Here is a 27138-nt window from a genome sequence, read left to right as displayed (position 1 = left end):
GATTCTGACTGAAATGGGTATACAGTTCCTTTGTGGGACTTGTTGCTATTCAGCTATGTTCCAGGATTCCAACAAGCAGTGTCATGATGAACTCAAAATTTACTGATACTGTTTAAATCTGGTGTGGTAGCATCTGTGAAACCACTTACTGATAGTGTGATATCAAATCACTGTTTCTTTTGTCTGAGAAGAAAAGCATTTCAAGTATACTTCTCTATGCTGTTAACATAGCAAAAAAAAAACCTACCTTTGCAAATCGGTTTCCATATTTCCAGGGCAAGCAAGCTTTTGTGTAAACTGTGATTTGTTTGACTTGCAGGTCTGTTAGGCCCCGTTTAACAATCTATGTCTGTCAGGAGCCATTAAGGAGCGTACAACTGGAAACACAAGATGCAGGCAACGGTGATAGCAGCAATGGTGCAATATATGGTATGGTACATACGGGTCTCTTTATGTAACGTTTTTCGTATCTTAAAAATATAAAAGATAGCTGGTGTATTCAGAATGACACAGCTGTCCAGTAACATTGTAGGACCTGAAAAGCTTTCAAGGTTAAATTATTGATTTTTCAGTCCACTGATAAAACTAACTGTAGTTAATTGGATAGTTAATTAAGAAATATTCAAATTAGCTGTGCTGTGTTGTACAGCCAAGATATTAACTAGATGCATGTAGATGAATATAAAAGTGAAAGCAAATTAAAGACTTAATGTTCTTAGCAATGTTTAATTATGTTTCCCTGTCATTTTCTGTGCAACTAAGCTAAAACTGGTACAGCTTTGACAAGTAAACAGCCAAGCAGTGTACAAGGTTATGGTTATTAGCACAGGGGTACCATGTTAGTTTCCGGGAACTAGCGGTTGTTTCAACATACATGGGACCTTAATGTTTAATTGTAAATTTGTGTAAATCATACAATTAAGGGACTGCAACTACCTGCTTGTTAGGCAAGTACACAGGGAGAGTGGACGTAAGGCATTTAGGTTTTAAGATTTTTGAGAGCCAGGGATATACACGATTTCCATTTTTTTTCATGTAATAACTTGTTCCTAATTAGCACACTGTCTATCTATATGCTTTTTTCCCTTGTAGTTTATCATGCAATCTACTTAGAAGAAATGGCAGCCTCAGAAGTCACACGCAAGCTTGCTTTGGCATTTAATATTCCTTTGCATCAGATCAACCAGGTTTACAGACAGGGTCCCACTGGCATCCACATTCTTGTTAGTGATCAGGTAAGAGAAATTTTATTTTCTTAAAAAATGCTTTATTTATGAATTCATGAGAATGAAGACTTTTCTTATGCTTGCTTCTTTATTACTATGTTTTCTGTTTGGTAATGCAACATGTTTTTTTTTTTTTTCTCTTGTACCTTGTAAGGAGCCTTTAACTACCTTTAAATGTCAATTCCTCTACCTGAATAATCTCAAACTACGAGAAGAGAAGGACTTCCGAGTCCCTAGTTCTGAGATGATGCAGTAATTACTTAGTGTGTATTTATTTTGTATATGCCCAAAGGCACATTAAGTACTGTTGACTATGGCTTACTTTAGCATCTGCTACATATATTTAGACTTCAAAAACAGCCAACAGTAATAGGTTCCTAACTGGTTGTCACATGACTAACAAGCAGTACTTACGACAGAAATATGTTTAAATTTAATTTGGTATATGCTTGTCACAGCTGAATAAAACTAAAAGTATGCAGTTGCTTATAAAAGGCTTTGTTTAGTATCTGATGTAATTATCTTCTGCATAATAAAAATATGATTTTTTTCAGATGGTTCAAAACTTTCAAGATGAGAGTTGTTTCCTATTCACCACAATAAAAGGTACAGTGTCTTTTAATGACAGCTAAAAACAAAAATGTTTATTCCACTAAGGAGTTTTGCTTAAAGCAGAGTACTGTTCTAGTAACTTCAATGAGCAAAGAGAAATGGCAGTTCCAGTAAAGGCAGACTTGCCAAAAAACTACATGCAGTAGTGGCAGAAAGTGTATATGAGTTACTCCTCTCTTAGCCAGACCTTTCAGTCCCTATGTAGCGCTGCAGTTCTACCAAGCTTTTAGTACAGACCAGTGCAGTGCTCAGTAATAAGTCTCTTAAAATTCAGTCAGCTGTTACTGACTAGTGCTTGCTGTTCATAAGTGTTGAGAAAGGTTTCAAAATTAAAAAAAAAAAAAAAAAAAAAGAGAAAGGAAGAGAGAGAGAGAAAGGAAGGGAAGGAAAAAGTGAGAAAGAGAAAGCAAAAGAAGAAAGGAGAGCAAAAGAAAGAGGAGGAGATATAGAAAGGAGTAAGGAAAGAGGGAGAAAGGTCAAAAGAGAAAGAAAAATGAAAGAGTAAGAGAAGGGAAAAGAAAGGAAGAGGAAGGAAGGTAAAAAGGAGAAAGGAAGAAAAAGGAAAAAGATGGAAAGAAAGGATGAAGAAAGGTAAGGTAGAAAAAGGAAAAGCATTAGAGGGAGATGAAAAAAGGAAGGAAAGAAGAAAAAGAAAATAGAAAAAGATGGGGAGAGAAAGAAAGGGAAAGAAGGAATGTGAAAAGGAGAAGAGAAAGGAAAGGAGGGAGAAAGAAGAAAAGGACAGATGAAGTTAAAGAAGAAAGGAGAAAAAACAGGAAGAAAAGAGAGGGTAAAAGATTGAAAGAGGAAAAGAAAGAAATAAAAAGGAAAAAAGGAAGAGAGCAAGCAAGAGAGAAAGGAAGGAAGAAAGCAGAAAAGAAAGAAGAAAAAGAGGGAGAGGGAAAAAGCAGAAGAGGAAGAAAAAAGGAAGGAGAAAGATGGAAAGAAATGAGTAAGAAAAAGGAAAAGAAGCATAAAAAGACAGTGAAAACAAATAAAAGGAGAAACTGAGAGAAAAAGAAAAGCGAAAGAAAGGAGAAAGAGGGAAAGAAAAGAGAAAGGGGGAAGGAAAAAGAAGGAAGGAAAAGAAGAAAAAGGAAACAAAGGAAAAGAGACACAGCAAAAGAGAATGAGAAGGAGACAGAAGGAGAGGAGAGGAGGAGGAAAGAAAAGTACAGAGAAAGGAATTTAGAATAATTACAGAAGAAAAAGAAGAAAGAAAAAGAAGGTGAGGGAGGGAGAAAATTGAAAGAAAGGAAGAAAAAAGAAAAAGACCAAGCAAGAAAGAGGAAAGGAGGAAGAGAAAGAACAAAAGAGAGGAAGGTAGCAGAAAAGAGAAAGAAAAAGTGGAAAAGGGAGAAAGGGAAGAAAGGAGAGTGGAAGAAAAGAAAAAAAGCCATGAGAAGAGGGGAAGAGGAAGAAAGTAAGGAGAGAAAGAGGAAGAAGAGAGAATGAAAGAGAGAATAGAAAAGAGTGTTCATTAAGATGAATGCCATGCTTCCTTAGAATCAAATTTATTTCTGGTAAAACTTACCACAAAATTGACATAATCAATGGACAAGGTTGACTGTGATTTTACCTACAGAAACTGACCCAATTTTTAAGAGCCAGTTACGAATTGTTAATCGTAACATTTTTGCTTCAGCGTAAGGAAAAAAAAAAAAAAAGTTTGCTGTAGATCAGCTGGATGTCTTCTTCACTTTACAAGCATTCTAGTTTGAAACCCATTGTTTTGTAGAATAAAATCTATTCCTGTCACTAATGATTGTTAGAGACTTGTTTTTCTCTGTTGTTAATAAGCCTTTCGGTGGTACTGCTAGCTTCTAAACAAAGTCCACAGGATTCCAACACAGGTCCCATTTTGGCTTTATCGTTTAGGGCTGAGTATCAGAAAATAGATGATTGAAAAAATACACTAACACGGATTTATTGGTCTTGCAGAAGTTCTTCCTTCCGTCTATGATTTTAGCTGTCCCCGTCAAATGATGTGGTTTTAATGTGCAACAGGAAGAGTTCAGAAACAAATGCAAACAGAATCATTATTAAGCATTTAGTTTGAATAGCAAGTTACCAGTGTTTTATGAGTTTCAAGCTTAATAATTCATAACAGTAACAAGCTACTTCCATACAGTAAAAACCAAGTTCGTTCCTTGATATTTTGTTGCATTGGCTAGCACATTTATGGCTCTATTTACAGAAGACTGACACTTCTCTCTTTTTTTAGCTGAAAATGGTGAAGGCTTCCATATAATTTTGAAGTGATGTCACATGATTGCTACACATATTCCAATGCAGAATGAAGTCCTGCCTAAAGATTATGAAGATCATCCAAAAACTTCGGATCTAACTTCACTGTATAAGATGTTTCATATTGAAAACACAAGATGACCTACCTTTCAAATGAGCTGTTTGATAAGTGAACTTCCTTATCACTGCCATAACTAAGTGTCCTCATGAGAGGTATAATGCCATGACAGCTTATGTACAGGCATGGAAGACAATGTAAGCAAAGGTGCTTGCCCTTTACTGAAATAAGGCAAATTATGGCCAGTAGATACAGTTTCTAGAAGTGAAGCACTATTGCTTTTCTATTACCTGTATCCAGTTGGAGATGAATGTAAACTTATCTGAGGGCATTTACCTTTCTGTGCCAGTTTGTCTATTACTTGCTTGTACCTTATGCTGATTTTATTTTTTTTTTGATGTTAGCAGAGCACATATTAATCTGTGTGGAAATGAGTAGTTAAGCTGATAGTGATCAGGTTGTTGGGTCTTTGAGAACAAAGCTGTCAAAACAGCTTCCATGTAAATTGTTTATAAGAGTGTATGTAAGAAGTGTAAATGCCAGAATAGGGCTTTTAAGAAGTCCTAGACAGATGCAATATATGCATGCAGCTAACTGCATTATCAGTAGTACCTTATTGGACAGGTTAATATAAATCCTATGGGGTACCACGTAATTGTGTTTTGCTTTAACAAATTTAATGGAAAAGAATTGCCTATGCATCCTTTATTTTTAGTTTCCTAGATTCTCTGCAGAGCACTGCTGCAGTTTAACTCTTTGCTTGTAACATTGTGGGTTTAAAAATACTAGCAGTGAGAGGTGGATTTGTAGGACTTATGGTATTACGCTCTTGAGGGAACTTGACCCACTGGCACCAAGGGGCTATCATCACTTTCTGCATCAAGTAAATTGCTTAAGAAACACTAAATAATGCACCCTTTAAGTCTCCTTACCAGCAGGTAAAACCTTACTGAAGTCACTATTATGAACAAGTATCTTACCTTTTCTGTTGACTCTTTGCCCTCAGATGCATACTGTAAAACTGTTACAGTGCCTCTACCATATGACCAAATATTTACTTTACTTTGAACCAGGCAATGTGTTTTTTCAATATTTTGGATATTTCTAGTAAAGACATGGCACAGCATTTCCTATGTTAACATTGTTTCAACTGTTCTAGGTACTCAAAGGGGAATACTTCAAAAGGTATTAAGTGACAGTTTCATATCTGTCATTTTGTGCCTCTGAAAGTTTCCACCTTGATCTCTGGCTTGCAAGCTTGGGAATAGTTTGCTTTTTATGCTGCAGTGTTCATTGTGAACAGCTACTACAGCATGTAAAAAAGCAGCTTAGATTTTTCATTCCCTCTTTCATAACTGGCTCAAATGCTTAGAAGAAAAGCTTCTTAAACCTGTAGCATTTTGAAAATTTAAATTCATCAAAGCTAGAGTTTCTTTCCTATTTTTATGTTTTTCTGCACTGAAAGTAACATTTTCTGTACTTAAACAGTTCTGCCTATAAGTTGTTCATACTTGGGTATTGTTTGGTCCTAGTATTTTCTTGAACTGACAATTGTGTCTTTTCAGCTCATACCATATTCAAATCCAAATGTTTTATGAAAGATTGATTGGAAAGTATCCAAATATCTAATTTTAAAGAATATTGAAAGTTGTACAGTAGTTTGTCCAGCTCACTTGAAATTGGAATTAAATTATGGCACCAGCAAATTGCTTTTGTTTTTTAATAAGATGTACACATTTCAATTTAAGTATAATAAATGTTTTTCAATAATTTTGTAAACGTTCTTTTCATTTCTTTTAACATCTTGGAGATACTTCTGTTAAGAGTTAGACTGTGAAGTTTATCCTAGCAGTGAACGGTTGGTAAAAGTAAATAATTGAAGCAAACCAGCTCTGTAGTTTATCCTGCACCCAACACACGCCCAACTGCTGCTTCCAATAGAAAACTTACTTAAATAATTCAAAGAAATCGGAATTTGACATCAGCTTATTGTTTATTTAAGTATCCTATATCAGAGTAGGTTCCATTTGTTTTTGTACATCTTTTATGCAATAGACTTACAATGTTCATTATGTTCTTAGAAAAAATGAGCCAACAAAAGGCAACATATTTTGACATACTGGTACCTACCACTGACTTTCCTGGTACAGTTGAGAATAAAATCTGCTTTAAACTCTATTATAGCTTTATCTTAATGGAAATCTGATTGTAACAACACTCCGCTACCACTGTGCAAAACAAGCCTTAATTGACTTATTTTGTAGTAGTAAAGAAATCCATGTACTGCACTACAATCTGTTATTTATCCATAAAGTTGATATCTTCATTTACCATCCCCATCACCTGTGAATGTGTGAAGCATGAACAAAACACAGCTGTTGTTACCCATCAAAGTCTCTTAATGTTCGCATTCACGTTCAAAACCTCATTCTAAATTGCTGGGGAGGCTGCAGTACTACCCAATAGGAGCTTCTCCAACTGCTTTTTAATGAAGCCAATATTTCTGTTAGGTTTCAGTAAACACACAGGCCCTGAACTCTTAAAACATACACACACACAATCAATCTTACACAGAAAAGCTTTCTGAACTGTTGAGTAGTTTATCTTGGATAATTAGGTTGCTTAATATAAAAGAGTTGATTTATCTAACCCTCTAGCACTGGAAAACTAAGGATGAAAGCATGGCCTTAAGAGTTAATACTTAGATTTTTTTTAATTATTATTACTTAGAGGTTGACAGCTTCTTCAACAACCCAAATGTGAAGAGTTTGGCTTTCTACACTTGAAAACCACAGGGTAGGTCTGGTTCAACTGCCTACGGATCTACTTGCCTATCTGCTTGCTGCATCCCTAAAATGCATAGGACAAACAGCTTGAATCAAAGACCTCACTCCATCAAAGTTCCTGCAACTTTGCCTAGGTTCCATCATCCGTAGAAAAACACGAGTAGCATACCCCTCTTCCTGGAGCTGCTGCATCCTGCTCTTACAAAACCAAGGAGATAATCGAGGACACGCAGTAACAGCATTACAGTAAGCACCATGTATGATTGTGGCAGCCAATTACAGTAGAGTGCACAAGCTCTACCACAGTGGATTTCTAACCTCTTTTTAAGGCTGATGGCATTGGGCATAAAACGTGCTTCAGTGATGGGCAAGCTGTCAACAAACACGTAGTTTAACTGAACCAAGTTCTAAACTTTGAAAATTATTTATATAGTTACCATGAGGTACTAGCTTACCATTGGATATTACCTATTATGTTCTATTATGTAATTAAATATGAAGCTGAATCATGAAAAAGTATAAGCTGTTTTGCTGTAACAGCTCATGATTACCTTGCATTTTTGGTCATTTGCTAAAGCTGATTTGTCCTTAAACCTGATATTTAATCTGCCACATATATTACAGAACAGCAGGTTCAGTTTCTTTGTGTGACTTACTTGAGCCCCCAACTTCTGCTTACAACTTCACACCAAATAGTGCTTAGAAATGCAAAGTAAATTCCGAGTTTAGTGAATATTCACCAAATAGCCACTATGCTGAAACACTCCCATTTTACAAGATACTTCAGTTCTCATGCCAACGGAAGGAAGGAGTTGCTAATACAAACCAAAGCATCACCAACCAACTTAATCCACATCTGAACAGTATGTTAAGATTTTTACCTGGAAAAAGGTGTTTTTTCTTGTCACAAAACTAGATGACCAAACACCACCATTATAACTGTCAAGAAACTGACTCCTTCCACTGACTTTCAGTCCAATTCTTTTCTTCACCAAAAAAAAAAAGTGTGGTTGCACTTACTGTCAAAGAATAATACAGCATCTGCAGAGGCGCTGTCCACTCCCTCCTACCGAAGGAGGGGGAGTTACTGGAGCAAAGTAAGCATGAACTTTCACGTGAGGTAGATGAGCCTGTGGACGAAAAGCCTGGATATTAATGGCAGAGAAATACGCATAACTAGCAAAGAAGCAGTACACCTCAAGTACTGCCAATGTTGGTTCTCTTTAAGGTTGAGTTAGCTAAAAAGTACCTGTACATCTGAAACCCCCCAAGCTGCCTTCTGACACGTAATTCCTGTGCTCCATCTGGCTCAGGCACACTGATGCCTGGCCACACTTATGTGGTCAGGGTTCCCCCTTTTTTCCCAGCAAAGCACTCATCAGCCAAAGAGCTCTCTACCAAAAGAAGCATGTATCTTGCCACAGAGGAGAGATGGACTTCAAGCTATTGAACAAAGACTAGTCTGTACCTTGTCTCCCATATTCCCTGTTTCTCTCATCCTGGAAAGCAACAGGAAATAGAACAGGGCATCTGCCCTCACCAGTCACTATCAGGGACAAGCTTTCCATTTGCAAGACTATTTGGACAAAACTCTGTGTGATACTAAGCTGCAGGTGACTCTAACAGTAAGGCTAAATGCTGTCCCACCTCCTCCCCCCACTCTGTTATGCAGTCCCTGACTTAACAGGGCTGGACATTGAAGAAAAGAGCTTGTGACCAGATTCCAAGACCTAACCGCCCTACAACACATTCAGTGAAATTGCCATGCAGATGTTTTACTATTGGCTCTGTATAGTAAGAGTGTGTATTCTGGGAGAATTAAAAAAAGTCACTAAATCCTAAAACCATAGAAACTGGTATTTAACATACATAGAGAAAGCAGAAGGCTCCTTTGCCTGAGACATCTGCAACTCCTACAGTCTCAAGAAGTATCACTGGCTTGGGTGCTCCCACCCAAGCAAGTCAGCACAACACGTACTCGGATTCTTTTGATTCCAGCCCGCGTGACTTGCTGACAGTCATACAGCTCGATTCTCTCCAAGTTGTGGCAGTTCTCCAGGTGTTCCAGAGTTACATCAGTGATGAGAAGACAGTTATCAAGCTCCAGCACTTGGAGCCTCTCCTGACCACACGTACTGTTGCTCAGATGAAGAATCCCATCATCAGTGATCAATTCACAGTGAGATAAGCTCTAAAACAGAGAGGCAAACAGTTAACATCACTCAGTTCAAAACTACTCAATCCTCTAAATACCAGCAGTCTTCCTCAACCTCTTCCTATTGGTTAAAGGGCTACAAAGAATATAAAGCTTATTTCCAAAGCAGTAACAAAAGAATCAGTTGAAGTTAACAAAACAGGAGCTGTATTTAACTTTGCTTCAAAAAGAGTACTTGAGCTGACAGTACCAAAAGATGCATCACTGGCAAACTCCTCAACCCCCTCTGCTCTTGATGATTGTGAGAGTTTAGTGTTGTGCACCTCAGTCACAGCAAGGCCTAAACGGCTATTCAGCATGCCAGAAACAGAAGCCAACTTCAAAAGTTGATCAAGAACATACAGGAATAGATGGGGATCTACTGACAGCAGTAACTTCCAAAGCTACCATGATATGGTCAGTTTTCATACACACCACTGGGACCAAGCAAGTGCAGGTCCACACAGATAAAGAAGTCCAGACTGATTTGCCAAATAAAGGTTTCAGGAAAACCGTAAGTGTTTAGCACCTCAGGCTGCACATAAAAGGAGTAACAAATACCTTGCAGAGCTGGAGGAGCAGGTCTCCTCTGCAACAGCCAGCATAGTAAACCAAAAAATTCCACTCCTCTTCAGCGTACTTCTTTACTCCCTTGCATTTCAAGAGCATGGAAAAACTTGCATCACCTCAGGCAGTAGCACCACATAAAGCAGTTTCCTGCTTCCTTTAGGTAATTCATGACTTTTGGAGAAGCACATGAAGCTCTGATAATGATGATAAGAAACAGTGTTCCTCAGAGGAGGCTTAAAAACTCCATTGTCAATGAAATGAACACTCTCAAGACTTCTGCACTGGGGACGTACAAGATCTACACACTCTTCTCACTGGGTCCTCACAGCTAGCTCTATGCTCTCTGCCCTGCCCTCTGCTTTGTATCTTGTATCTAAGCCTAATAGTGACTGGTTTTGAAGCGGCACTTCCTTTCTGCAAGTATTTTTCAGACAGCAACTGATGAAGAAATGCTTGCAGCAATCCAAAAGTACTTTTTAACTCTGCACAAGCAAACAACAGCACTAAGCAGTCCCTCTTGCCAATCACCTGAATCAAATATGTAATCCTTCCCTTCTTCTCTCCATACATTGCATCTATCATCTTTTATCTGAGCCTGACAGGGAAGTCTGAGGACTGCCAGCTCTGGCTTACCCTTATTTTACCTCAGATAGAGTAATGAGCAGTTCTTGCCTGTTATCAGTCATACAGAACAACTCACCCTGCCCTTCAGAACAACTCACCTCTCAACTTTCTTTTTTCTCCTTTGCTCACCAGCATGAAGGATGAGTGAGTAACCACAGAAGAGAATGCGAGACAAGTCCACAACTATCTTCTTTCCTGCAACTCCAGCTGGTTCAATTTTATTCACTTATCAAGTGTAAGCAGACAGCAACGATGAGCAACACCACAACTAGTGCATACTGTCTCCAAAAGGCCAAAGAAATTAAAAACTTGACCCTATCAACAGCATTTTATCTTATATGTTTACATTCTGTGAGTCTATTAACTCTTTAAATATTTAAGTTTTCTCTCCTATACCTACTTTCTTTTAGGATGTTTTGAGCATTTGAATTGGCTTACAGCCTGGAAACAATCAGCAATTTCAGGGTTAAAGATCATTTATAACAGACCTGCTGTTTCAAGAAAGGACAGATTATGTGAAGCTGTTGGCTATAGCAGCAGCTTGCTAGCTAATTAAGAGTTTTCCATCCCAGGAAGTAAGCAGCTTATAAAATTCAGCTTTCCTGAGACACTGTATTTGGTACTGAAAGGACAATACAGGATGTGCAGCTGAGTTCACAAAACTTTGTAAAACAAATATGCAAAACATGTAATTTTTCTGACCTCATAAACTTGTTAAAAACTGTAAGTTTGACCTTATGAAGATTTTTGCTTGAAATATTTAGAATAAAGTGATAGGATCAAATTAATTTTTATTAATACATATTAGAGGCTGTGTGTATATCAAATATGGCGTGATATACCATGACAGTAAGAAACAGTATGATTAACTGAAGAATTCAACTGTCCTCATCACTAGGAATATCAAAAGAGTGTTTCACAGTTTCTCTAAAAATCTGAATGCACAAATGTTAAACACATGCAGCAGAAATTACTTAAGTCCAGTAAGTAGTAAAGCATTTGTGTACTTTGACACCAATGAAGGTGTAACAGTTGGTTATAATTGGTTTAACACTGCTTTTGCTTATTTCCACTGTCTACCAAGTCTCTGAACACCAAGGAACGCATTCAAAATTGATTTATTCAAGTTCAAAATACTTGTTTAAACTGCAAATATACCTAAACGTATATTAAACCACAGCCACATAACAGTTTACAGAACTATCAACAGTACACAATTTCAAATCTGAAGTATCAAGATTAATTCATGTAGGTTAACATCTGTGACCCTGTTTTTTTAATGTCCCTATAATTCTCACCCATCACTGTTCATTCACAGTCTTCAAATATTACTATACATAGGATATACACCTCAACAAAAAATTTAATTTTTACAGGTCCCCTAGAAAACTGTGCTATTTTACCACTGCCACACTTCACTGTCTGTGGACTAACACACAAAGGTATTCACTGGTGCCAGCAAACAGAAGCAGGTTAATAAATGAAAATTATTAGTTTTTATGACCTCTCTGGTGAAGCACTGGCAGAAGTGGTACAAAAGATCTCTTGCATGTACTGATGACAATTGGGACTACAATACAAAAAGAAATACTCATTGCAAAAGAACAGACAGTGTGCCATATAAATGACTCCATATCTCTTGTCAACCCTTGTTTGGATTAGCATTAAGAATTATGGTATAGAAATGAGGTGGGACAATGAGCAAACAAAAATAAAAAAGCAACAACAACAAATTGTTGGACTTGATGATCCTTATGGGGCCCTTCCAACTTGGGATATTCTAAGATTCTATGAAATAATGAGTAAGGCTCCCTTGTAAAAGTCATCTCTCCTCATGTTGCTACCTTAGTAACACTGAGCTGGAAAAGCCAATCATAAGACAATTCAATTAATGAAGCAGCAAACCTTCCTCTAATCCCATCTAAGAGCAGATTATAAAGATACCTGTTCTCACAAGTACATTCACAGTAGCATATCACAAATCTACACTTACAGGACAACTGGCCCTAAATGCAGGAGCTCCTACTCTATGGATGGTTTAGCAATTTTGGTGTACCTTTAAAGAATAGACAATTTTAAGCCACCTGACATTTTAATGTTCTGAAAAATCTAACCAACCACTCCCTAAAAAACAGTTCTTTGAAATATGGTAAGTAGAGTACCCCACTGAAGGCATCTCAATCCTCTCCAGTTACTTCTGAAATGTCAAAAAAAAGTTCCACAATTTACTAGGTAAACTTAGACCTTGGTTAGAACTGCTTACATGCAAAAATGATTACAGAATGGGATTTGGATTTATCTTTACTTGATGATTTTATTTTTTTAGTTTTTGTTTATTCAGTATTTGACTTGCTTCAGTCTGTAACTTGAAGTTTCATACTCCCTAAAAAAAAACATTAGTAAACACGTAAGAGTATCTATAAAGGATCTGAGTACATTAAATTGCCTATATTTTGTTTGAATTAAGGAATCACGTATGAAGGATGTTAACCATAAAATATAAGCTTTCTGGTTACTACTCACTGTAATAGCCAGAGGAAATGATTTTTATCACATAATTATAAATATTATGCACTATATAATACATAAATTATTATATACAATTTTATTTATAACAAATAATTACGTTTTTAATTTATTTTATCACAATTTATTTAACCAAAGATAATGATTTTTATCACATAATTTATTTAATTATTTCAGTAGTAATCTGCTTCTTTTAGAACACTTGTGAAACCTGCCTATTTTTTGAATAGTATAATTCTACTTCAGGAAACATATATATATACAGAGTGGATAGCCTGTTTTTTATGTCACAGACACACAGCTACGTCATATGTCATCGCAGTCCAATATACATACAGTTTGGGGTTGTGTGTTAAATTTCATGTACAGAAGTTAAACTTACCAATGCTTGTAGTTTAGGACAGTGTATAGAAAGTTGTATCAATGTGCTGTCAGTTATCTAGGGAAAACAAAAACAAAAACATAAGTTACTGACAGTGGTGAGGGCAACCCTCAAGTAAGATATCCCTTTCTGTAACAGATGAAAGCTGTTTTATCTCTGTCATGCACTTTTCTGAAAAACACACTATCACCTGTTGGTGATCACCTCATGGCCTCAAGTTGCGCCAAGGGAGGCTTAGGTTGGCAATTAGGAGACACTGGTTCTCAGAAAGAGTACTCAGGCATTGGAACTGGTTGTCCAGGGAAGTGGTGGCATCACCATCCCTGGAGGTGTTCAAGGAAAGGTTGAACCTTGTGCTTAGGGACATGGTTTAGTGGGTGACATTGGTGCATGGTGATCGCTAGACCAGATGATCTTGAAGGTCTTTTCCAACCTTAATGATTCTATTTCCTTGTATAGAATTTCCCAATAGTTATATTTTTACTCTCACAGCACTCAGAAAAAAAAAAAAAAAAAAAAAAAAAAAAAAAAAAGCAACAACAAAAACCACCAAAACCGCCACAGGATATTTATCTCAAAGTGCTGATGTTCTTATTGGCATTACATCCTTACACTGAATGTTTGATATTTCCTTTTCCTATTAAATCTCACCAAAACACATTCTTCCAAGTCCATTTTCTCCAGCTCATGACAATTCTAAAATTGAAGAAAAAATAAAAAAGGATAAATAGAAGATGAAATAGAACATATAGCTGTGAGATCATGCATAGGGCTAGTGACATGGGAAAGCACAAACTTCAAGAAGAAATTGAGAGCTAAATCCCTATAAGTATTTGACAACCAAAGGACAATGATTAGTAATAATAAAAAAAATACAAAAAACATAAGCAATACACCCCCCACCACCTCCCAAACTGCTATGCTTTCGGTCTGTTCTCTTACTAAGGGATGTTTCTCCTACTTGCCCTGTGAAGTTTGCAATAGTATGTGAACAGAATTCAACTATCCTTGCTTTCCTCCCTCCTCTTGAGGTCAACTTCACTTCAATCCTATAGTATTTATTGCATCTCTATTAAAGTTAACTAATACAGATGAATCCAACTTCTTTGTACATCAACCTGCATCAAACTAATCTGAAAGACACTTAAGCCTGTAAAACCTCTATTTATCACCATGCTTTTAGAATGAAGCCTTAAAACAATTTGTTTTGATACTGAATGACAAAAATATTAAAATAAGGTCTACTTTAAGGCTGGGAGAAAGCTGCACTTCACTTTTTCTTTTGTTCCCAGTAATAATACAAGCAATTTTCCCAGTATTCCAATATTCTTAGAGGTCTCTAGCAAACTTTTAGAAGTACTTTCAATAGCTGATCATGACTAATTTCAAGAAAATGATGTAACCTTGTGACCTCATAGCAGACCACTGTCCCACTGCTCAGACCTACCCCCAGCCCTTATTGTTAGTAGGCACAGGAAGAAATGGTTTAATAGCAGCTCCCAGAAGCAGGCTTCAGGTGACTACTGGAAGACCAAGGCTGTACTGGTGAATGATTAGAAAACCACCTTGTTTAACCACTGTGGTTGGAGAGACTCTCATTCATGCTAAATATCATTAGTATAAATTAATCCTGTCTACAGAGTGTTATTATTTTTGTGTCCAGATTTCTCAAACCAGCAAGCATACAAGTATAACTTTAAGCATTTGATATAATTAGTATGTTTACTTATGTACAGCATGAATCCCGGCACAAGTCCTTATAGTTTACAATACGTGGCTGAAAGTTGTTGTTTTTTTTTTTTTGTAGCTTGAAGGTATGGTCTGAATAACCTATTCTATGATGACTTCAGGTCTAAACATGACAAGGTATGTGTCGTGTTTATATGAGAAATTTGGCTAGAATGAGTAATGCGATTTTAGAATTGTTATGCTAAGCATAACAAATCCAATTTAAATATACCAAAAAAAAAAAAAGAGGAAAAAAGTGAAAACAAGTAGAGAAGTATAGCAAAACACATCAAATCACAGCTCTAAGTACAATAACGAAATAAAATAAATTTTTGTCCCCTCCTCCATTGGATTCTTTCTCCTTTATTTTTCTTCTTCTCATATTCATTCCCAGCAGGACTACATCAATTCACAGCTGCTCAGCAGCAACGAAAACAAAGTAGGCTCTAACTTTCTGAAATGGCTCTTACCCGTGCTAAAAGGGTAAAACCAGCGTCTGTAAGATGTGAACATCTTGCAGCTTCCAAAATCCTGAAAAAGTTTTCAATATTAAAGAAAACATTAATACAGAGGAAAGCAAATGTATTTGAGACATACATCTGCCTTATAAAATTTAAAATAAATACTTATCTGTATCTTATATCTTAATAGCAAACACACATGCCTATTTTTCATAGTGATTTGCAATTAAGAAGCACTAGGCAGATTTGGATCCAGTTTATAAGAAGAGTCTAATAATTACAGTGCAGATGAAATTTAATACTCAAATTTTCTCAATATTTAGTGAAAAGAAATATGCATAATTGCAGGTATTTTCACCTCTTGTTTCAGTAAGACAGCAAAATGCTTATGTTTTCTCAAGTGTTACCTTAGCAACTATATGCAAGAATACACCCTGAGTCAAGAAAAACACAGACAAAAGCTGCATCTAAAACATGTCATTTAAACACAGGAAGTTGGGAAGCCACAGAACTAAGAAACCACTTACTAGAAATTTGTCCTCAGAGCCTGTGCACAAAGCACTGTGAAACTAGTCAACAGAAAGCAAAGAGCTTAAACTATCAAAGGCCAAAGCAAAATCAGTAACTACTGTTGCAGGAAGAACGGCAAAAAACATGACACACCAACATGGTCAGATCATGCTCTTCCTTTATTACCCGAATAGCCTGACTTTTATAGCAAATTTAGCAGGGGCGGATAGTGTCTCACACAAGATTATTGGTCAAAAGCACTCAGACAAACAACTGCAAGAAAACAACCCCCTTGTGATTAGCAGTCATGTAGATCTTGTCCTTGAAGCCAGCTGCTGGCAACAATATTTCTAATTCCTCAATCGGGCAATAAGGGAACATCGTAATGGCAACTCCTCGTAGTCGTCCTGGTTGCTTGGTTTGCTCAGATGCAGCAAGGCATGGCCTCCTTGCTGTTTCAAAGATTCCTCAACAATCCCCCCTTTTTCTTTTTGAGCAAACCAAGCCCAATGTAACAGTTTTGCAAGTAACCTTTTAACCACATTACAATACAACACACAATGATGATTAACACCACAATAAACAGAATCCTTAATCCCTCTTTGATTAATCCCAGTAACCATCTAGGCATCGTCCCAAACAAATCAGTGAGCCATTGATCAAAAGGATTAATATTGTATTGAATCTTTCCCATGTGCTCTTTCAGGAAAGTAATAGATTTGTGAACTGACTCACTATAATCAGAAAGGTTCAAACAGCACATTCCCTCAAAGTCCTCACACCCATGCCCTTGAGCCAAGAGCAAGAAGTCAATAGCAGCTCAAGTCTGTAAAAGCACATGTAGCAGACTATTTTGATCTGGTAACATCTCCTCAAGTATTTCTGTCGTGGCATTGGCTTGCTTCTTGGCCCAGCACGCCAATTTTTCTAAATTATTGCATGCAGCCGCAGCTGCTACTCCTGGCACAAAAATTGCTAATGCCGCTCTAGCCGCAACACCAAGCAACTCAACATTATCATTGCAATCTGGTGTGAGCAATGTCCGTTTATGTCTAGTGATCTTACGCAATTGTGACAAGCTAGGAACAAATATAGTAAGTTTACCTAAGTAACATGGACCTCCAATAGCATTTGCAGGGATACCTTGCCAAGCCCTATCCCGGCAAACCAGAAAAACATCAGGAGGTAGGGCCATAGCTGTACGATTATTCCAAATGCTATAGTTGTTACCCCTTGTCTCCGTGCCAAAAGCCCCCAAAACCTGCCTAGCAGTGTCATTGTAACCACAGGTGTTATTTGTACTTCTGTACCTGTATGTCCCTTCTGAAGTCACATTTGTCCACCCTGTTGGATTGTGTTTTTTGAAAGGATTTAATCTTTGCTGTAAATTACTGAACACAAAACATGTTTGAGTCCAATTCTGTGATGTGTTCCCAATCCTTTGATACCCAAGTAACTGTAACTCTTGTGGATCCCAGGGCAGCAAGACAGTAAGTGAATTTATCAATTTCGCTGAGCATGCAGCTACACATGAGGCACTGCAGCAATTGTGGGTAGCATACTGGCCAAACTCAGAAGGGTCATACACAGGTATACCTATGAGGCAAATCCTGAACAGGTCTGTGGATGATGCCGTGGACGATGATGCCATGGACAGACAAAATTCTGATATACCAGTCTGATTAGCCCATGTCACCCACAGATTTTGTCGCGGCTCGATCTTGGTCACGAGCGCAAGCACTGCTGACAGTATTAGAATCACCATCAGCAACTTCCCACTTGCTGCACCTGAATCAGCGTATACAGTGAGGCCCACCACTGGTCGGGATGAGAGTTGTAGTACTACCTGCCATTTATATGATATTATGACTTGCCAGAGAGGCCCCTTTGGAGTTCAGGAATGTACCAATCCCAGGTAACCTAACACAGCTTCTTGTAGTAGCATGGACTCCTGCAAACACCATTCCAAATGATCCTGAGCCATCAGCATACTAGTATCTCCTGGTTCCTGCCTGCTGATCTCAATACTCTGGGAACGACCCTTACATACTAACTCCACGATAGCTTCCGCCCGTGTTTGAACACTCGTTTTTGGCTGAATCGGTAGAAAAATCCACTCCAGGACTCAAAAATCCTGTCCTATCATTCCACTCTTGCTATCTCCTGTTTCACTTTAGCTATTCCTATCACCAGTGCTGTTAGTGTCAGTGGCATCCTCCTGACACTGTTTCTTTGTTGCCCCTTACTCTCTCCCTTTCTTTTTGCCATTGACCAAGCACCACAAATGGATGAGACACATGATTGCTAACTAGTAAGGAGAGTGCAACTTCTGCTATACGTCTGCAAGCAGAGCCAGCTGCAACCTTAGAAACTATTTGTGAAAGAGCCTGCCATAGCTCATTGGTTAATGTAACCTCTTGCTCTGCACTTCTTCCTCACAATAAAGGTAACAATATAGCTAAATTGTCATTAGTAATCCCTACAATGTGCCGAACCCACCGAATATTACCCAAGAACGTTTGTACATCTGTCAAATTATGTAACACCGTAGATATATCAACTTTCCGTGGACGAATAGTAGAGTCTGTTATTTTCCATCCCAAGTATAGCCATGGCTGTTTCCGCTGAACCTTCTCTGGGGCTATCGTCAACCTTTTTGCTTCCAACGTATTCTGAATAAACTTCAAATCTGAATCCTGGAAGCATTCTGGCCTACAAAACAGAATGTTACCCATATAATGGTAAATAATTATGTCACACCACGCTGTCTGAATTGGTTCTAATGCTCAGGCCACATATAATTGACATAACGTAGGGGAATTCTTTATCCCCTGCGGAAGCACTAGCCATTCATAGCACTTTGCCGGGGCCTGTTTGTTAATGGAGGGTACCGTAAAAGCAAACCTCTGGCAGTCCTTTACAGCCTGTGCCACCACAGATGCTTGCCTGGACCGATCAGCGCTCTCTATCCTTTCCAACATATCTTCTACCGGTGCAGTTCGCAGCAGTGTAACTAAGATATTTTGAGTTTTTGGGTTTGCATTATCAAATGCAAGCATTTTAAACACACTGCTTTTAGGCTTCGCTGTTAGATCAGGATGATCAGGAATTGCTGCCCACAACCGATTGATAAATTTAGCATATGATTCCCCAGGGGCCTGTTGTACTGATGCAAATGGAGGTGCTTTCTTTTCCCCTGGGAGACCAAGAAGAGCCCTCAGTGCAAGCTGTGCAGCTATTTCATGAATAATCGCAGGGAACTGCATCTGAACCTGGGTATTGATACAAGGACCCGTCCCCATTAACATCTCTGCAGTAATCCCATACAGAGGGTCCCCTGGTTGACGTATTTGACCCGCTTCCCCCTGGTGTCAACCACAACCATTCCCTTTCAAACAATAACAACTGCGAAGGAGTTAACAATAAGTGCACCAAGTTTTGGCAGTCAAGTAGACACATCAGGTCTGCCTGGAAAATCCACTGAACTATCTGTCGAGCTGCCTTGGATTGCAAATCATAGTCCATAACCGTTTTTCGAGCTTGCTGTAAAAGCTTCCAATCATGTGGCTGCCATGACAATAATAGGACAGGCCAAAGATGCGGCATGGCACTGTCCTTCTATGATGGCATCGCATATCATGCTGGACCACCTGTCCCTCGTTGGTGCCAATGTCGTTGTAGCCACGGATAATAGTGCCAATGTTGTAGCCATGGATAACGAGGGACTCGGCTTCGAGGGGGCAGACAAGAGAGGAAGCTCATCCAAATCCTTAATTTTTAAGTTCTCCAACTTTTCTAACAATTCTTGGAACAACTCCTCCACTGAATGTTGATTCTCAGAAGCTGCTGCTGCACCTCTCATTGGCGAAGCATCCCAAGTGGATTTACTGCTGCCTGGCAGCGGCACAGATGCTGGCAGCGCAGCTTCATCAAGATTTTCCAGCGCAAGGTGTGGGGGGGGGCAATCCCCACTCCCCATCAGCACTCTGCTCCGACAGTACCTTAGTTATTTCTGCCGCTGATTCCTTTATTGAAGAGGTCATACCCCAAACCACGGTGGGTACAGGAGCCGATGATAAGAACCGTGCCAGCTACATTCCCGAGGTTTTAGATTTTGCACTAGGTGTTCTGTCAGTTCCAGACAGTACAACTAAAGCTTGCGTGGCCGCCATCACCACCTGCTGCTCGGCTTGCGTCTCCGTTCCGCATCTCCCCGTGTTCAGGTGCCATTTGTTGCAGGATGAACGGCAAAAAACATGACACACCAATATGGTCAGATCATGCTCTTCCTTTATTACCCGAATAGCCTGACTTTTATAGCAAATTTAGCAGGGGCGGATAGTGTCTCACACAAGATTATTGGTCAAAAGCACTCAGACAAACAACTGCAAGAAAACAACCCCCTTGTGATTAGCAGTCATGTAGATCTTGTTCTTGAAGCCAGCTGCTGGCAACAATATTTCTAATTCCTCAATCGGGCAATAAGGGAACATCGTAATGGCAACTCCTCGTAGTCGTCCTGGTTGCTTGGTTTGCTCAGACACAGCAAGGCATGGCCTCCTTGCTGTTTCAAAAATTCCTCAACAAACTACAAAAACACAACCTTAAAGAAAATAACACTGAATATTTTGGAAAGATAAATCCAGCACTATTTCAATAGGCAGTGGGAAACAGTGCTAACAAAACAAGGGTCAACTGCCCCAAACAGCACTCCAGGCCCCCATCCCATTGATGTGTTTTTTGTTTTTCTTTTAATTAACATTTTTTTTTACTTTGCAAGTAGAGTAAGTATCAAGATGAATAAGGAGAAAGCACAGCACTATGGTATCAGAAGCACAGTTATGTGCAACTTTTTCATTTACCACAGCAAACATTTTCTACTGGGGGGTGGTAGGGAAGGAGGAAGAGAAAGATGGACAAAGAAACTCTTGCTGTGGTGGCACTCAGAGGCATCTAGATCTGTCAACTAGTTTAAGACGTCATAAGAAAGCATTCTTGCTACGAACAAAGTGCAAAGGGAAAAGCCATGCTGTGCCCATGAGAAAAATAAAACTGCATCAGACTGTGGGATGTGGACCTCTGACTTTGATGAATCAATCTCTTCTAAGCAAGTGCACAGCTGAGCTTACAGGCAAGCAGCCCCACAGGCTATACACCCTTGATAACCATTTCCAGAGCACTATTCTATGAGGTTCAGAAGGAAACTCACAAAAAGACAAGAGAGAGGTACAGGATAGCTACTACTTTCCAAATGGATGTTTGTAACATCTATGTATTGTTCTTTCCACACTCATGTACACACTTGTAAATACACTTGTATCTGGGGGCTTTGTCCCCTTCCCTAAAGGGCAGTTAGCAACCCATCACAAAACACTCAGCTAATCTGAAAATTACCTTGGGTACCAGATAGGAAGAAGGAAAAACAAAACCAAACAACCCATAAGTAACAACAACAAGCATAATTAGCATAATTCAGGTCACATTTGTTACCCTTCTTACTCCTTTCATCATTCACTTGCTTTTAACCCCATCTACTCTGAAAACCATTAGATTCCCTACACTTCTGACTTTAAAGGGGGAAAATAATGATATCTACAGTGGGCAAATCAGTGGGGATGCTACTTACAGCACAACCAGTTGAAACATTCTGAAGAACAATGAAGCAGGGGATAAGAGAACAGAAGACTAGCAGCTCTACCCTTCCTGAAACTGGGTGAGCAGTCAGTCGGAAGAGCAGAACGGGGAGAATGAGCTACATACCGGCACACTGCGTCAGGTCCCAGTATGAAAAACCAGTAGAATGGCACTGGTCTGCACAGAAATGAGTGATTTTTTAATATTTGCTTCATTTTAGTGACTGTATTTAATTTTAGAGGGCTCCAGGGATTTGTGTTTTTTTTTTTTTTTTTTTTTTTCCCCAGATACTGCTGGCCTCTAATCCACTGATTTGTGTCAAAGTATTTAGCATAGGAGCTGAACAGGCAAATTATACCCCAGAGTGGATTCCCTATTCCTATAAATGAGTGTTCTCTGAGACAGACCTCACAGCAGCACTCATCATCTACAGATGTCTTTTGGGCACACCTGGAGCATCCCCCTGCACAGCGCCTCTCCTTATTGTTTGTGATTTAGCAGCAGGCGTGCAACAACATTGGTGGGGCTAACAGCAACATGATCCTAATTTTCACAGCCATATCTAGACAAAGATATTCTGGAAGCAGCAGCGTTCACAGGTGCTTTTCTCAATAAGCCTCACCAAAAAAACTACCAGTATTTTAACACTAAAAAAGTTTAAAAAAAATAGAAAAAAGGTATCTAGCACTTACAGTAGATTTTACAAAAGCTATCAGGAGACTGCCGTATCTTGACGTGGGGGAAAAAAACAGCTGACGGGAGTTGGTCAAGTTTAGTATTTGTTTTCCAGAAGAGTGGTAACAGCTGCAGAGCACAGCACTATCCCAGAGGAAAAAAAAACAAAAAAAAAAACAAAAAAAACAACAACAACAACAAAAAAAAAACATAGTAGGACATTGAAAACCCCAAAGTCAAGTGAGAGTGGCACAACACTGAAAGTGTTCAAAAGTTTCCTAGCACAGCCAGCATGTCCAACAGATGCATGAGAGTTAGGTTCTTGCAAGTTTTCTTTCATACTCAACACTAAAATACTCAGAAGACATGAACAAGTCTGGAATTACATTACTGTTCGATTTCCAAGTTGTTTTTTTGTTTTGTTTTGCTTTGTTTTAAATCAAGTATTTTCAACACACTATCCCAAAGGCCTAGATCTATCACCAATCTTTCCACCACAGGCTCCTTGGCAGTCATCACTGCAAAGGGTCAATTTCCTTTCCTTATACTTTACCTCTTTACAGGAGGAAAACAGCAAAAGCCTTCCCGCTCGTTGCCCAGACAGGGACTAACAGGTTTCATAACAAATGCAGGCTTGCCTGCATGAGTGACTATTTCCTGTTTATAAGATATTAAATATTCTTCTAAAGAAAAATGATTCTTGCTAAGCTTGTACCCTAGAAAGAACTGTGCAATTAATAGCACTTTAGACTTCCTTTAATTTCCCATGTAAGCTGTGCATTGAGATAATTGGAGCGATCACATAAGAAGACCAGTAATAACAGCACAACTTCCTAAGGAATACAGTTAAGTGTGACAAAAGTTTCCTAAGCCCCCAACATAGGAATACATAAGCTCTTGTGAGTATGAATGGTTATGCGAAGGAGACCATCACTTTGTAGTTGTCTTAAGAAAAGGTTTCCTAAAGCGACAAAAGCTCTTTTTAATTCAGACAGATACTCTGATCTTCAGCATACTGCACACTGGCATCTGAATGTAGTTTCCCCTAATTTTTATAAACTTTGTTTTGCTCCATTCATTTGTGATTCGTGAATAAAAAGTGGCAATTCCTGCATGTTCCTGTCAGAAATAGCAATTTAGTGTCATCCAAAGATCTTTTGTTTTGACTTTGTTTATATTAAAATTAGACCTTACGATTCGTATTACTTGCCTCTTCAACTAGACCTGCTGCACAACTGAACTTCATTATTAACGCTGAAACTTTCCCCACTTCAGAGAATACCACCATAATATACATGAAAATACAAACTGTATCAATGTGAACGTTTATATTATTTTTAATTGACAGATAATTCACATATGGTAATGACATAATAAAGCCATGGCTGTTTTCCTTCTCCCAGCCCTTTTGTGCTGCTGAGGGGGAGGGAAGCCAAATGCAAACATCCCTCAAGCAGCATGATTCCCTGCTCTGGGGGAGGCTCCAATTAAAACTAACTTCAGTGCTATCCCACTGACAGATCCAGCCCCTGGAATGTGCAAGATGGAGACAAAGCCAATACCTTAACTCCACATTGTAATTTGCTGTTTTAAAAGTATATTAGCACTTGCCCTAACAGATACTAACAAAAAGGTTGGAGAAGAACCAGCCTCAGATGACAAGAATTCCAACCAGCTTTTGAGCCCGATACACAAAATTTATCCCAGAAACACAAGTCCTCAGTGCTTACAGTGGCATTAGTGCACTCCATGTCATTGTTTAAGAATACCAGGACACATATTACTACAGAGCATATTAAAAATGCATTTATAACAAAATCTGTAAATACAATACTTAAGTATAACTTTTTATACTTTATAATGTTATTTTTTTCAAGACAAATCATATAAAACCACATTAAAAATATCAAAAGACAACTACAGATACTTTTACCTTAAAAAATAGGCTTTAGATCTTCTTTCATCTGGCTCATAAGTACACAACATTCAGCTAAAAGCACAGAATTGAACTACTAGGTTCAAGATGGTTTACTTGTCATATTATTTTTGTTTTCTTATATACAGTGGACTACATTCATATGATAGCTACACTGAGAACCAGCCCTCTAGTTTAGATTCAGCTGGTACCTCTAACTTAATGTTTTGATTGTAAAGGTAATCAGAACAACACAAAACTAAATCAAACCTGCAGATATCTGCCATTATCTTCAGAAGTGAATTTCTTAGATTAGGCCAGAAATAACATGACATACATATGATGTGCTCATGACATACTCACTTCAGCCTTGGGCAGTTTAGACCAAGTGCTGTGAGAGAAGCATCTGTAAGGTTGCTACAGCCAGAAACACACAGTGACTGAAGTCTATGGCATCCTCTACAGATTTTTACAATACCCTCATCTGAAATTTGCTGCAACACAGAAAAAGGCTGAAGTTATCAAGTCATCTGTCAAGAACAAAAATCAAGTCATATTACTGAACTTTGTGTCACATTGTATATAACCATGGAAACTTGTGGCTTTTCAACCACAACATAACATCATGATACCATGTTCACTGATAACACTGAAGATAATCAACACAGATGTTTCCTACTTATGCATTTTTCCACAGACCTGGAGAACTGCTCAAAGGCAGTCTGAAGAACAGAGGAAGTCTTGTTTAATTTGTATTTGCTTTATAATTTTCACATAACACTTTTTTATTTTTTCTCCAAATTGTAGTTATCATCATGTCAAGTATCTTATTTCTTATACACCTGTAGAGTTCAGGTCTTTCATTCCAATGACTCTGCAGGTAAGTTTATGAACAATGCAAAAGAGAGCTTAAAATCTCAATGCAAGACAGGGAACTACCTGTTTTACATTGGAGCTACAAGACCCATGGATAAAAATCCTTCACTTACAGTTTGATTCAAAGAACTAGGTTTTTCATTTGTCAGAAGTGTTCTGTACTAGATATTCTTAAAAAAAGTAAATCTCAAACTGGGAGACAAATAAAAAAATTCTCTCAGAAATAGATGCTGTAATAAATAGCCCCAATGCAGCTGCACACAAAACAGCAATAGGAACTAGATTATTGGATATGTGTGTGCAAATATTTATTTATATGCACTCTATTCTGGAAGGTGTTCTTCCCTCCTCCCACTCCTACTCCAAGAAATTTAATTTTTCTGCTGAATGGACTGATCCTTCACAGTGAGATAAGCCTATTTTATTTCCTGAACTAGTATTACTCTTGCAACAGTAGCAAAGCCTGCTAGCATCTTCCAAATTAAAGCACACATTCCTTTTATAAGCCACCCATCTAGGTATGCTAACACCACTATAGCATATTTCTGAGGCTAACCATTACCACAAACATTACATTTCGTAGAAGAAAACAGGATGAGAAATCATATTTCAGCACAAAGGGACATCACCTTATGATCCCCTCAAAACATAATTTTTTAATAGCAGCAGTTTGAATTTGCAAATTGTTCTATCATATAAAAATTATTCCAGACAGAAAGCTAGAAATCCTGTCTTCTTTTTGTGGATCCATAAGGACTTGCATTAGCTATAGAAGCTAAGCTTTTATTAATAATATTTACTGTTATTAAAAGTCCAATGTAAATCAAGCGTTTTCTGGCTTTGACTCAAAATTTGCTATTTTCAGGATTTTTTTTTTTGTTTTGTTTGAGAGAGATTCATGACATTATTATTGGGAAAATGAACTATTTTATAGGTAGGGACTACATAAAACTCTATGCTGCTGCTGCAGATGGGCAAAACATTCAAGTAATATACAGAAATGCTCTTATTCTGAAATTACTTGTGATTTCAATGCCTATATCCCTCTCAGGAAAGAAAAGTGGCCAAAAACATCTACAAGCTTCTACACTCTAAAGATGGTACCTTTCAGATAATCAGTTTCCAGAAGTATTTGGAATTTATCAGTATTTGGAACAGAGAGCTTGTGGATGCCCCATCCCTGGAGATGTTCAAGACCAGGTTGGACAAGGCCCTGGACAACCTGATCTAGTGGCAACCCTGCACATTACCAGGAGGCTTGGGACTAGATGATCCCTAAGGTCCCTTCCAACCCGAGCCGTACTGTAATTCTATGACAATCAGTGGACCACTTGGTGAGTAAGGAATTGGCAGGATGGTTGCACTCAAAGAGTTGCAGTCAATGGCTCAACGTCAAATGGCTCAATGTCAAATGGCTCAACATCAAATGGTTCAAGTGGAGATCAATAACAAGTGGTGTTCCTCAGCAGTTAGTAAGGGGACCAGAGCTGTTTAACATCTTTGTTGATGACATGGACTGTAGGATCAAGTGCACCCTCAGAAAATTTGCTGATGACACCAAGCTGTCTGGTGTGGTTGACACACTTGGAGGGAAGGGATGACATCCAGAGGGATCTGGGCAGGCCTGAGAGGTGGGCCTGTGCAAACCTTATGAGGTTCAACAAGGACAAGTGCAAGGTCCTGCTTCTGGATCAGGGCAATCCCAAGCACAAACACAGGCTAGGAATAGAATGTATTGAGAGTGGCCTGAGGAGAAGGACCTGAGGGTGTTCACTGATGAGAAGCTGAACACGAGCCGGTGATGTGTGCTTGCAGCCCAGTAAGCCAACCATGTCCTGACCTACATCAAAAGCAGTGTGGCCATCAAGGCGAGGGAAGTGATTGTTCCCCTCTGCTCTGTTCTCGTGAGACCCCACCTGGAACACTGCACTCTGGGGCACCCACCACAAGAAGGACATAGATGTATTAGAATGAGTCCAGAGGAGGGCCACAAGGATTCTCAGAGGGCTGGAGCATCTCTCCTATGCAGAAAGACTGAGGGAGTTGGGGTTGTTCAGCCTGGAGAAGAGAAGGCTCCAGGAAGACCTTACAGTGGCCTTCCAGCACCTAAAGGG

General features: G+C 38.7%; 2 protein-coding genes across 8 annotated transcripts in view; one reads left to right on the top strand and one right to left on the bottom strand.

Annotated features, from left to right (window-relative positions):
• Nucleotides 1-6558, top strand: part of UBP1 (upstream binding protein 1) — a 38927-nt gene extending 32369 nt beyond the window's left edge. For all 4 annotated transcript variants that reach the window (XM_084511574.1, XM_084511573.1, XM_084511576.1 and 1 more), the window contains 4 exons: nt 320-429; nt 1093-1235; nt 1781-1832; nt 4063-6558. In XM_084511574.1, the coding sequence (XP_084367700.1) occupies nt 320-429; nt 1093-1235; nt 1781-1832; nt 4063-4100 (343 nt within the window). In that variant the 3' untranslated portion in view covers nt 4101-6558. The remainder of the gene's footprint in view (nt 1-319; nt 430-1092; nt 1236-1780; nt 1833-4062) is intronic.
• Nucleotides 6118-27138, bottom strand: part of FBXL2 (F-box and leucine rich repeat protein 2) — a 56714-nt gene continuing 35693 nt past the window's right edge. For all 4 annotated transcript variants that reach the window (XM_084511587.1, XM_084511589.1, XM_084511590.1 and 1 more), the window contains 6 exons: nt 24512-24642; nt 15424-15484; nt 13877-13921; nt 13226-13282; nt 8908-9120; nt 6118-8059 (listed from right to left, as the gene is read on the bottom strand). In XM_084511587.1, coding sequence (XP_084367713.1) covers nt 7952-8059; nt 8908-9120; nt 13226-13282; nt 13877-13921; nt 15424-15484; nt 24512-24642 — 615 coding nt within the window. In that variant the 3' untranslated portion in view covers nt 6118-7951. The remainder of the gene's footprint in view (nt 8060-8907; nt 9121-13225; nt 13283-13876; nt 13922-15423; nt 15485-24511; nt 24643-27138) is intronic.

Source organism: Aythya ferina (assembly GCF_964211825.1).
Source record: "Aythya ferina genome assembly, chromosome: 2".
NCBI lineage: Eukaryota > Metazoa > Chordata > Aves > Anseriformes > Anatidae > Aythya > Aythya ferina.
Note: the sequence above shows the minus strand (reverse complement) of the source record. Positions and strands in the feature narration are given on the sequence as shown.